Raw genomic sequence first — 12,814 nt, 5'->3', positions numbered from 1 at the left:
AGATCTAGGTGTTCTAGTGTATGAATCACAAAAAGCTAGCAGGCAGATGCAATAAGTAGTTTAGAAGGCAAACAGCATGTTGGCCTTTATTGCAAAGGGGTTGGAGTTTAAAAATGGGGAGGTTTTGTTGCAATTGTGCAGGGTGTTGGTGAGGCCTCACCTGCAATCTGTGTACAGTTTTGGTCCCCTTACCTAAAAAAGGATGTATTAACAATGGAAGCAGTCCAAAAGAGATTCCCAGACTATTTCCTTGGATGACTATCATGAGAGACTAAAAGGTCTGGGTCTGTATTCCTTGGAATTTAGAAAGGTGAAGGGTGACCTTATTCAAACATATCCTGAGGGGGTTTGACAGGATAGATGGTGAGATGTTTTCACTAGTGGGAGAGCCTCGAACAAGGGGACATAGCTACAAGATTAAGAGCTGGTCATTTAAAACTGAGGTGCATAGAAATTGTTTCTCGCAGAGGGTGGTGAATCTCTGGAATTCTCTGCCCCAAAGGGCAGTGGAGGCTGGATTATTACAAGTATTTAAAGTGGAGGTGGATAAATATTTGATAGATTGAAGAATAGAGGCTATGGGGAAATGGCACAGAAAAGGAGTTGAGACCAGCAAAGATCGTACAGAAAGATGGGGTAGGGAGAATGGTTGAATAGGGAGATAGAGAAAAGAGTTTAGAATAGGGACCAAAGATGATGGCTTCAGATTTCCCAATATTTAGTTGTTGAATATTTCTGCTCTTCCTGCTCTGGATTTTAAATAAGCAGTCTGACTATTTAATAAGAGTGGAGGAGTTAAGAGAGGTGGTGGTAAGGTAGAATTGGGTGTCATTAGAGTATATACAAAAACTAACACTGTATGTATAGTGAATATTTACACAGACAATGTATAGATGGGAAATAGGAGGGATCAAGGATAGATCTTTGGGTGCACCAGAAGTAAGGCTGGAGGAGCTGGAAGAGAAGCCATTGTAAATGATGTTCTGGCTACGATTAGGTGGATGAGAATGGAAGCAGGTGAGAGCAGTCCCACCCAGCTGGATGACAGCGGAGAGGCACTGGAGGAGGATGGTGTGGTCACTGTGTCAGAAGCTGCAGACAATTCGAGAAGGACGAGGAGAGAAAGTTCCCCTTTGTCATGGTCATATAGGATGTCATTTCTGACTTTGAGTTTAGTTTAGTTTTGTTCAAAGTCCTCAAACTGAGGGCTATTAGAACGTGGAGTGCTTCATCACAAGCAACTATTAAGGCAGAGACAAACCTGAACATGGAAAGGAAATTGAGTAAGTATTTGAAATAAGAAATATAAGAGGGTCAAAGAGAATGGGTTATAGGAGAATTGCCAATTCAGATACTGGGTCCAATGTTCTCCTACCCTGTAATTTCCATTTATTGTGTGAAAACCTTACTATATGGAGTCTGATTTCAGAGAGTGGTTTAGCAATGTTGCTGTATAACTGAGCTAACAATGATGTGCCCTGTGAGAAGTGCCACAAACATTGATCCCAATATTATTTGTGTGATCTCTTTTGGTTCAGGTTGGTCACTTTTGATATGTGAGTGATTGGCTCTGACTGTGGTTCCAGAGTTGTCATCTTTACACCGAACCAGAGTCCAAGGAGACGCAGAGTGAGATGGAGCCTGATTAAAAAGTGTAATTCACTGGGAAACCCGACTGCAGCATACCCTGTGTTGGGGAATTCCAGCTACAGTTTCAGGATGAATGCCAATACATTACAGAATTGTTGTTATTGACAGATTGAGTATTGGAACATTTCACCATAACTTTCTGTTCTATACAGAGTATCAGAGTTATGTGGTTTAGGTCCCAGTCACAATAGTGAGTTACTTGAAGAGGAACTTGCAGATGGTTATGCTTCCACACATCTGCTGTCCTTGTCTTTCTAGACAGCGCCAATCATCATAGGTTTGGAAGGTACAGTTGAAGGAGCCTTGTTTCAGTGCATCTTGTACTTGGTACATACTCCAGCTACTGTGTGCTGGAAGAAGAAAGTGAATTTTAAAGTGATTGATTGGGTGCTGATTGAACAGGTTGCTTGGTCTTGGATGGTGTCAAGTTTCTTCAGTGTTGTTGGCTGCACTCAGCTGGTGAGTGGAGCGTATTCCATCACATTTCTGGCTTGCCTTGTAGGTGGTACAGAGCAGGCAAGGAGTGAGCTATTCACGACAAAATATATAGGGCGGAATTTTACGAGATTTCTTTCTCAGTGTCGGGCAGGCGTGAAACTGGGAGAGTTCCAGATCTGTTTTTTTGGGTGCGTTTTCAGGCCCAATCTTAAGCATTCTTTCTGCAAAATTTTGGACTCATCTGTTTCTGGCCAGAGAGGCTGTGGGTGGGGCTTACTGCACTCGACAGCCTGTAGAGGGAGGTAGTGCACATGTGCAGACCTCTGATGCTGCACATGCACATTAACAATAGCAGGGATCTGACAGGCAGAGAGTTGTCAGGCCCCTGCTGCTGCAGGCAGCCTCAAGCAGCTCCTGCCCGCAGCAATCATTGGGGCCTGCAGCCCGAGATATAGCCCTCACTGACACTCCCCACCACCCAAACCAATCACGTTCCACCCCGCTGTCCAAACTAATCACGGCCCCCTCCCGCCCCCACCGATCGTGGCCCCCCTCCCTCCCTGACCGATTGCAGCTCCCCCTCCCGCACCAATCACGGCCCCCCCCCCTCCCTCAGCTATCGCGGCCCCCAGCCCTCCCTCCCCCACCAATCACGGACCACCCTCCCTCCATCTGATGGCGTGAAGAGTGGCAATGGACCACCTCCCCCCATAGACCCCAGTCCATTGGCCCTGCCCACCCACAGGCCCTGCCCCTGGATCTGCCCAAACAGACCCCGCCCCCATTGACCCACTGGTCCTGCCCACATTGTTCCCGCCCCTGGCCTTGCCCCACATTTGCCCCACTCCCTGGCACTACATGATGGGCATTGCCCAAGGCACACCCCTGCCTTGCCCTTGTCCTCCAGTTCCACTGGCAAGGCCAGCCCAAGTATTCCCTGTTCATGGAGGGGCAGGTGTTTTCCTCACCGGAGAGAACATCTCCCGGCGAGGCCATACTGACAAGTGAGCCCGGACGAGTGAGCGCTGGGCTTGCTAAACACATTAAAATGATTGTTTAAATAAATTTCAATAAATTAACTGGCCTCTTGCCCATTTCTAGTGAAAGGCTGACCGCACTGGAAATTCAGCTGCTGCAAAATCCCACCAGTCGCGAAAACCAGCACCATTCGCGCTAGCCGCTTACCGCAAAACAGGCATAAAGTAACGGTAAGATCTCACCCTAGTCTCTGACCTATTCAATGTGCCTTTTATATGGTTGGTCCAATTAAGTTTCTGCTCACTGGTAATCCCTTGGATGTTGATAGTGGGGATTCAGTGATGGTAATGTCATTGAATGTCATGGGGATGATAGTTAAATTCTCTCTTTTGGAAATGGGCATACGGATGTCACTCTGAATTGCTGTAGTATGTGTATGCTGAAAACCACATTGATCTGACATACACCAGCTGGATTTTGCTAAAGAATTCCTCAGGACCGGAAATGTTTCCTGGGAATCGGGAATTGAAGTCCTTATGCTTCATGTGGTGACACTGCTGGTCATGGAGTGTGTAAGATTGTAGGGACATCAACAATGACAACCTGGACTTAACAGAATCCACCAACCAACCTTAATGAAACAAGAAAAACAATTCCCTTCCCCTAATCATTCCAGCTCATAGGTTTCAAATCACAAGGCAGGATTTAACCACAGTTGCCAAGTGCCCAACATAGGTTTCAGCCTATCCTGTCCTGATACTTCCATCCAATGACACAATATCATTTTCACATCAATTCTAAATACAGTAACTCACCAGGACATATCAGTTGATTAACAGCAACATTTCTTTAGATTTTGCCAGTTGGTTGCTTTTACCTCCTGAAACTATGGAAATTATTTTTTAAGATTAAGTTTATTCCGGCACCTGTTCGGTACACTGAGGGAGAATTTAACATGGCCAATGCACCTAACCAGTACGTCTTTTGGACTGTAGGAGGAAACTGGAGCAGCCAGAGGAAATCCACACAGACGCATGGGTAACGTGCAGACTCCGCACAGCCAGTGACCCAAGCCCAGAATCAGTAATAACCACTGTGTCACCGTGCTGTCGATAAACATCCACAGTTGTAAATGGACACAGTTAGTATTGGCTGTAACAACAGGACCCATATTGGAGGAAATTGAGAATAGATTCTTACGTCAGTTGATGTTGTCCTCCGACATCACCGGGCCAGTCCACTTCACAGATCACTCTGCTCTCCACTTGCACAATATGGGCATAGAAGCACTGTGGGAATGCTAGAGCCAGGGCCAGCAGCCAGATAACACCAACCACTATCTTAGTTGAGCTGGAGGACAGCCTGGGCTTCAAAGGGTGGATGATGGCAATGTACCTGTGCAGTGAGATACAAAAGTGTCAATAGAAGGTCATCAGACAGCACATCTCAAGCCTCCATAGTATCCTCATTTTCCATTAACAATTACGTAGAACATACAGAACAGGTTCAACAGGTCAATGTCAAAGATAATTCCTCCTACCTTACTTCATCCAAACCTACCCTTCTACTTTTTTCTCCCCCATTCAATTACACTGCTTCCCTTTGAAAGCAGTTATGATTGCTGTTGTTTGGCCATTGGCCCTGGCAGCATGCCCACAGTGCTTCCAAACCCATATTGTGTAATTGGAAAGCAGAATGCTGAGGATATCAGAGCACAATGTCAAATGTGCAGTTACTCAGAGCTGCCTTTAATACTCCAGTGTTCCAGGAGTACCGTATAAAGTGTCATTTCTCAGCTAACGATGTAATCATGTAATCAATAGAGGCTTGGTAGAGCATGTCAGTCCAGATCATTGATCAATAGCAAAAGGGCATTGGTCTGATTCTGACCCCTAGGAAACACCACTGAATATTTGCCTTCAATCTCTAAAGCAAATGTTCACCTTTGCTTTCTGCTTTGTCTCGTAACCCTCACACTGCCACTGTCTCCTTTAATCCAATGGAGTTCAATTTTGATGCCATTCTCCAATCCTCTGGCACCTCCCCCATATCTCGGGCAGAATGGAAGATTATGGTAAACCTTCCACTACCTCCACTTCCACTTCCTTTAGCAACTCAGATTGCAGGATATTGGGACCAGGGACTTATCCATTATAAGTATAGTCAGCTTGCCCAGTACATTCCACCTCCCAATTGTCACCCAAAGCAAAACTGTATTGTTTGTCTGGTTTCACAGTGCCCCTCCAAGAAGCAATCTCCCACTGGGTAAAGTTGATGACAAGCTGCTAAGTTTCCATCAGTTTCTTGCTAAAGTGGGACAGAGTGCAATAAATTATGGAAGCTTTCTGTTTAAAGGGGATTTATCCTCATTTTTATCTGGTGAGGCAGGAAATTAACTGCTATTCTTCAGGATGCAGATCAGCACCGTTACTGATGTTGGCAGGACAGGAATTTATTTCCAGAAAATTTTGTAAATAAAAATGTATTAATGAAAATTATTAACCTGTTCTTTTATACAAAGTTAATTTAAAATGTGGCTTAATTACTGATTCTGTAATTGTTGGGATGGTTCCAATTTACCTATTAACAGTAGGTTTTTTATAAGGAAATGTCTTAGCTGGAATACGGTATTCTCAGCTGCAGTGGTTTTCGGATAGTCCATGGAGGTTAACAAAAACAAAAGAACAAAGAACAGTACAGCACAGGAAACAGGCCCTTCGGCCCTCCAAGCCTGTGCCGCTCATTGGTCCAACTAGACCATTCGTTTGTATCCCTCCATTCCCAGGCTGCTCATGTGACTATAGAACATAGAACATAGAACAGTACAGCACAGAACAGGCCCTTCGGCCCACGATGTTGTGCCGACCTTCATCTGAAACCAAGATCAAGCTATCCCACTCCCTACCATCCTGGTGTGCTCCATGTGCCTATCCAATAACCGCTTAAATGATCCTAAAGTGTCTGACTCCACTATCACTGCAGGCAGTCCATTCCACACCCCAACCACTCTCTGCGTGAAGAACCTACCTCTGATATCCTTCCTATATCTCCCACCATGAACCCTATAGTTATGCCCCCTTGTAATAGCTCCATCCACCCGAGGAAATAGTCTTTGAACGTTCACTCGATTTAACTTTCCAAATATTGATTGGAACCTTTGTAGGTCAAATAGTTTGGATGGGGCAGTTTTTGTGCAGTGTGTGCGGGAGGGTTTCCTGACACAATATGTGGATGGGCCGACTAGAGGTGAGGCCACATTGGATTTGGTACTGGGAAATGAACCGGGCCAAGTGTTAGATTTGGTTGTGGGAGAGCAATTTGGAGATAGTGACCACAATTCGGTGTCTTTTGTTATTGCAATGGAGAGGGATAGGGCCGTACGGCAGGGCAAGGTTTACAATTGGGGGAGGGGTAATTATGATGCGATTAGGCAAGAATTAGGGGGCATAAGTTGGGAACAGAAACTGTCAGAGAAAGGAACTAATGAAAAGTGGAATTTTTTCAAGGAACAAATATTGGATGTCCTTGATAGGTATGTTCCTGTCAGGCAGGGAGGAAATGGCCGAGTGAGGGAACCATGGTTCACAAAAGAGGTGGAATGTCTTGTGAAAAGGAAGAGGGAAGCTTATGTAGGGATGAGGAAACAAGGTTCAGATGGCTCGATTGAGGGTTACAAGTTAGCATGGAATGAGCTGAAAAAGGGGCTTAGGAGAGCTAGGAGGGGACATGAGAAGTCCTTGGCGGGTCGGATCAAGGAAAACCCCAAGGCTTTTTACTCTTATGTGAGGAATAAAAGAATGACCAGGGTGAGGTTAGGGCCGGTCAAGGACAGTAGTGGGAACTTGTGTATGGAGTCAGTAGAGATAGGCGAGGTGATGAATGAATACTTTTCTTCAGTGTTCACCAAGGAGAGGGGCCATGTTTTTGAGGAAGAGAAGGTGTTACAGGCTAATAGGCTGGAGGAAATAGATGTTCGGAGGGAGGATGTCTTGGCAGTTTTGAATAAACTGAAGGTCGATAAGTCCCCTGGGCCTGATGAAATGTATCCTAGGATTCTTTGGGAGGCAAGGGATGAGATTGCAGAGCCTTTGGCGTTGATCTTTGGGTCCTCGCTGTCCACGGGGATGGTGCCAGAGGACTGGAGAATGGCGAATGTTGTTCCTCTGTTTAAGAAAGGGAATAGAAATGACCCTGGTAATTATAGACCGGTTAGTCTTACTTCGGTGGTTGGTAAATTGATGGAAAGGGTCCTTAGGGATGGGATTTACGACCATTTAGAAAGATGCGGATTAATCCGAGATAGTCAGCACGGATTCGTGAAGGGCAAGTCGTGCCTCACAAATTTGATAGAATTTTTTGAGGAGGTAACTAAGTGTGTTGATGAAGGTAGGGCAGTTGATGTCATATACATGGATTTTAGTAAGGCGTTTGATAAGGTCCCCCATGGTCGGCTTATGATGAAAGTGAGGAGGTGTGGGATAGAGGGAAAGTTGGCCGATTGGATAGGTAACTGGCTGTCTGACCGAAGACAGAGGGTGGTGGTCGATGGAAAATTTTCGGATTGGAGGCAGGTTGCTAGCGGTGTGCCGCAGGGATCAGTGCTTGGTCCTCTGCTCTTTGTGATTTTTATTAATGACTTAGAGGAGCGGGCTGAAGGGTGGATCAGTAAATTTGCTGATGACACCAAGATTGGTGGAGTAGTGGATGAGGTGGAGGGCTGTTGTAGGCTGCAAAGAGACATAGATAGGATGCAAAGCTGGGCTGAAAAATGGCAAATGGAGTTTAACCCTGATAAATGTGAGGTGATTCATTTTGGTAGGACAAATTTAAATGTGGATTACAGGGTCAAAGGTAGGGTTCGGAAGACTGTGGAGGAACAGAGAGATCTTGGGGTCCATATCCACAGATCTCTAAAGGTTGCCAGTCAAGTGGATAGAGCTGTGAAGAAGGCCTATAGTGTGTTAGCTTTTATTAACAGGGGGTTGGAGTTTAAGAGCCGTGGGGTTATGCTGCAACTGTACAGGACCTTGGTGAGACCACATTTGGAATATTGTGTGCAGTTCTGGTCACCTCACTATAGGAAGGATGTGGAAGCGCTGGAAGGAGTGCAGAGGAGATTTACCAGGATGCTGCCTGGTTTGGAGGGTAGGTCATATGAGGAAAGGTTGAGGGAGCTAGGGCTGTTCTCTCTGGAGCGGAGGAGGCTGAGGGGAGACTTAATAGAGGTGTATAAAATGATGAAGGGGATAGATAGAGTGAACGTTCAAAGACTATTTCCTCGGGTGGATGGAGCTATTACAAGGGGGCATAACTATAGGGTTCGTGGTGGGAGATACAGGACGGATATCAGAGGTAGGTTCTTTACGCAGAGAGTGGTTGGGGTGTGGAATGGACTGCCTGCAGTGATAGTGGAGTCAGACACTTTAGAAACATTTAAGCGGTTATTGGATAGGCACATGGAGCACACCAGGATGATAGGGAGTGGGATAGCTTGATCTTGGTTTCAGATAAAGCTCGGCACAACATCGTGGGCCGAAGGGCCTGTTCTGTGCTGTACTGTTCTATGTTCTATGTTCTATCCCCTTCATCATTTTATAAACCTCTATTAAGTCTCCCCTCAATCTCCTCCGCTCCAGAGAGAACAGCCCCAGCTCCCTCAACCTTTCCTCATAAGACCGACACTCCAAACCAGGCAGCATCCTGGTAAATCTCCTCTGCACTCTTTCCAGCGCTTCCACATCCTTCTTATAGTGAGGTGACCAGAACTGCACGCAATATTCCAAATGCGGTCTCACCAAGGTCCTGTACAGTTGCAGCATAACCCCACGGCTCTTAAACTCCAACCCCCTGTTAATAAAAGCTAACACACTATATGCCTTCTTCACAGCTCTATCCACTTGAGTGGCAACCTTTAGAGATCTGTGGATACGGACCCCAAGATCTCTCTGTTCCTCCACAGTCTTCAGAACCCTACCTTTGACCCTGTAATCCACATTTAAATTAGTCCTACCAAAATGAATCACCTCACATTTATCAGGGTTAAACTCCATTTGCCATTTTTCAGCCCAGCTTTGCATCCTATCTATGTCTCTTTGCAGCCTACAACACCCCTCCACCTCATCCTCTACTCCACCAATCTTGGTGTCATCAGCAAATTTACTGATCCACCCTTCAGCCCCCTCCTCTAAGTCATTAATAAAAATCACAAAGAGCAGAGGACCAAGCACCGATCCCTGCGGCACTCCGCTAGCAACCTGCCTCCAGTCCGAAAATTTTCCATCCACCACCACCCTCTGTCTTCGATCAGATAGCCAGTTACCTATCCAATCGGCCAACTTTCCCTCTATCCCACACCTCCTTACTTTCATCATAAGCCGACCATGGGGGACCTTATCAAACGCCTTACTAAAATCCATGTATATGACATCAACCGCCCTACCTTCATCAACACACCTAGTTACCTCCTCAAAAAATTCTATCAAATTTGTGAGGCACGATTTGCCCTTCACAAATCCGTGCTGACTATCCCGGATTAATCCGCATCTTTCTAAATGGTCGTAAATCCCATCCCTAAGGACTATCCAGGTAAGTCTTAAACGATGCCAGTGTGTCTGCCTCCACCACCCTACTTGGCAGCACATTCCAGGCCCCCACCACTCTCTGTGTAAAAAACGTCCCTCTGATATCTGAGTTATACCTTGCCCCTCTCACCTTGAGCCCGTGACCCCTCGTGATCGTCACCTCTGACCTGGGAAAAAGCCTCCCACTGTTCACCCTATCTATACCCTTCATAATTTTGTACACCTCTATTAGGTCTCGCCTCATTCTCCATCTTTCCAGGGAGAACAAGCCCAGTTTACCCAATCTCTCCTCATAGCTAAGACCCTCCATACCAGGCAACATCCTGGTAAACCTTCCCTGCACTCTCTCTAAAGCCTCCATGTCCTTCTGGTAGTGTGGCGACCAGAACTGGACGCAGTACTCCAAATGTGGCCTAACCAGCGTTCTATACAGCTGCAACATCAGACTCCAGCTTTTATACTCTATACCCCGTCCTATAAAGGCAAGCATACCATATGCCTTCTTCACCAACTTCTCCACCTGTGCTGCCACCTTCAAGGATTTGTGGACTTGCACACCTAGGTCCCTCTGTGTTTCTATACTCTTGACGGCTCTGCCATTTATTGTATAACTCCCCTCTACATTAGTTCTTCCAAAATGCATCACTTCGCATTTATCTGGATTAAATTCCATCTGCCATTTCTCCGCCCAATTTTCCAGCCTATCTATATCCTGCTGTATTGTCCGACAATGTTCATCGCTATCCGCAAGTCCAGCCATCTTCATGTCATCCGCAAACTTGCTGATAACGCCAGTTACACCTTCTTCCAAATCATTTATATATATCACAAATAGCAGAGGTCCCAGTACAGAGCCCTGCAGAACACCACTGGTCACAGACTCCAGCCGGAAAAAGACCCTTTGACTGTTACCCTCTGTCTCCTGTGGCCAAGCCAGTTTTCTACCCATCTAGCCACTTCTCCTTGTATCCCATGAGCCTTAACCTTCTTAACCAACCTGCCAAGAGGGACTTTGTCAAATGCCTTACTGAAATCCATATAGACGACATCCATGGCCCTTCCTTCGTCAACCGTTTTTGTCACTTCCTCAAAAAACTCCACCAAATTTGTAAGGCACGACCTCCCTCTTACAAAACCATGGCTGTCTGTCACTAATGAGATTGTTCCGTTCTAAATGCACATACATCCTGTCTCTAAGAATCCTCTCCAACAACATCCCTACCACGAACGTCAAGCTCACTGGCCTATAATAACCCGGGTTATCCCTGCTACCCTTCTTAAATAAGAGAGGGGGCTATACTGGACTTGATACTGGGGAATGAGCCCGGGCAGGTCATCAAAGTTTCAGTGGGGGAACATGTGGCGAACAGTGACCACAATTCTGTAAACTTTCGGATAGTCATGGAAAAGGATGAGTGTTGTCCTATGGGTAAGGTGCTGAATTGGGGGAAGGCTAACTACAGCCGGATTAGGCAGGATTTGGTGGCTGTTGATTGGGAGAGGCTGTTCGAGGGTAAATCCACATCTGGCATGTGGGAGTCTTTTAAGGAGCAGTTGATAGGACGGCAGGACAGGCATGTGCCTGTAAAGAGGAAGGATAGGAAAGGTAGGATTCGAGAGCCGTGGATAACCAGAGAAATTGTGGGTCTAATCAAAAAGAAAAAAGAGGCATACATAAGGTCCAGGCAGCTAAAAACAGATGAAGCACTGGAGGAATACAGAGAAAGTAGAAAAGAACTCAAACAGGGACTTAGAAGGGCAAAAAGGGGTCACAAAATGTCCTTGGCAGACAGGATTAAGGAGAATCCCAAGGCATTTTATACATACATTAGGAACAAGAGGGTTGTCAGAGAAAGAGTCGGACCTCTCAAGAACAAAGGAGGGGAATTATGCTTAGAACCCAAGGAAGTAGGTGAAATCCTAAATGAATACTTTGCATCAGTATTCACAAAGGAGAGGGACATGTTGATTGGTAGTGTCTCAGAGGGATGTGTAGACCCGTTAGAACGAATCGCAATTACAAGGGAGGAAGTGTTAGGTGTTTTAGGAAGCATTAAGGTAGACAAATCCCCAAGGCCGGATGGCATCTGTCCTAGATTACTGGGAGAGACAACAGATGAAATTGCTGCGCCTTTAACAGAAATCTTTGTTTCTTCATTGGACACAGGTGAGGTCCCAGAGGATTGGAGGATCGCAAATGTGGTCCCGTTATTTAAGAAGGGTAGCAAGGATAACCCGGGTAATTATAGTCCAGTGAGCTTGACGTCCGTGGTTGTGAAATTGTTGGAGAAGATTCTTAGAGATAGAATCTGTACACATTTACAACTGAATAATCTCATTAGCCATAGACAGCATGGTTTTGTATGAGGGAGGTCATGCCTCACAAATATGGTTGAGTTTTTTGAGGAGGTGACAAAAATGATTGACGAGGGAAGGGCCGTGGGTGTAGTCTACATGGATTTTAGTAAAGCGTTTGACAAGGTCCCTCATGGCAGGCTGGTGCAAAAGGTTAAATCTCACGGGATCAAAGGTGAACTAGCTAGATGGGTGGCTTGGCCATAGAAGACAGAGGGTAGCAGTGGAGGGGTCTTTTTCTGATTGGAGGTCTGTGACTAGCGGTGTTCCGCAGGGCTCTGTATTGTGACCTCTGCTGTTTGTGATATATATAAATGATTTGGAAGAAGATGTAGCTGGTCTGATTAGTAAGTTTGCGGACGACACAAAGATTGCTGGAGTTGCGGATAGTGATGAACATTGTCAGAGAATACAGCAGGATATAGATAGGCTGGAAAATTGGGCGGAGAAATGGCAGATGGAATTTAATCCAGATAAATATGAAGTGATGCATTTTGGTAGATCTAATGCAGGGGGGAGCTATAGAATAAATGGCAGAACCATCAGGAGTATAGACACACAGAGGGATCTGGGTGTGCAAATCCACAGATCCTTAAAGGTGGCAGCACAGGTGGAAAAGGTGGTGAAGAAGGCATATGGCATGCTTGCCTTTATTGGACGGGGCATAGAATATAAAAGTTGGCATATGATGTTGCAGTTATATAGAACGTTGGTTAGGCCATATTTGGAATACTGTGTCCAGTTCTGGTCGCCACACTACCAGAAGGACGTGGAGGCTTTGGAGAGAGTGCAGAAAAGGTTTACCAGGATGT

General features: G+C 45.8%; 1 protein-coding gene across 1 annotated transcript in view; it reads right to left on the bottom strand.

Annotated features, from left to right (window-relative positions):
• Positions 1-12,814, bottom strand: part of tacr2 (tachykinin receptor 2) — a 126,446-nt gene that overhangs the window by 77,111 nt on the left and 36,521 nt on the right. Inside the window, exon 2 of the mRNA XM_078223686.1 lies at positions 4,267-4,461. Within this exon, the coding sequence (XP_078079812.1) occupies positions 4,267-4,461 (195 nt within the window). The remainder of the gene's footprint in view (positions 1-4,266; positions 4,462-12,814) is intronic.

The sequence above is a fragment of the Mustelus asterias genome, chromosome 11, assembly GCF_964213995.1.
Source record: "Mustelus asterias chromosome 11, sMusAst1.hap1.1, whole genome shotgun sequence".
In the NCBI taxonomy this organism is placed as follows: domain Eukaryota; kingdom Metazoa; phylum Chordata; class Chondrichthyes; order Carcharhiniformes; family Triakidae; genus Mustelus; species Mustelus asterias.
The sequence above is the reverse complement of the archived record's forward strand: the minus strand, read 5'-3'. Positions and strand labels throughout refer to the sequence as shown.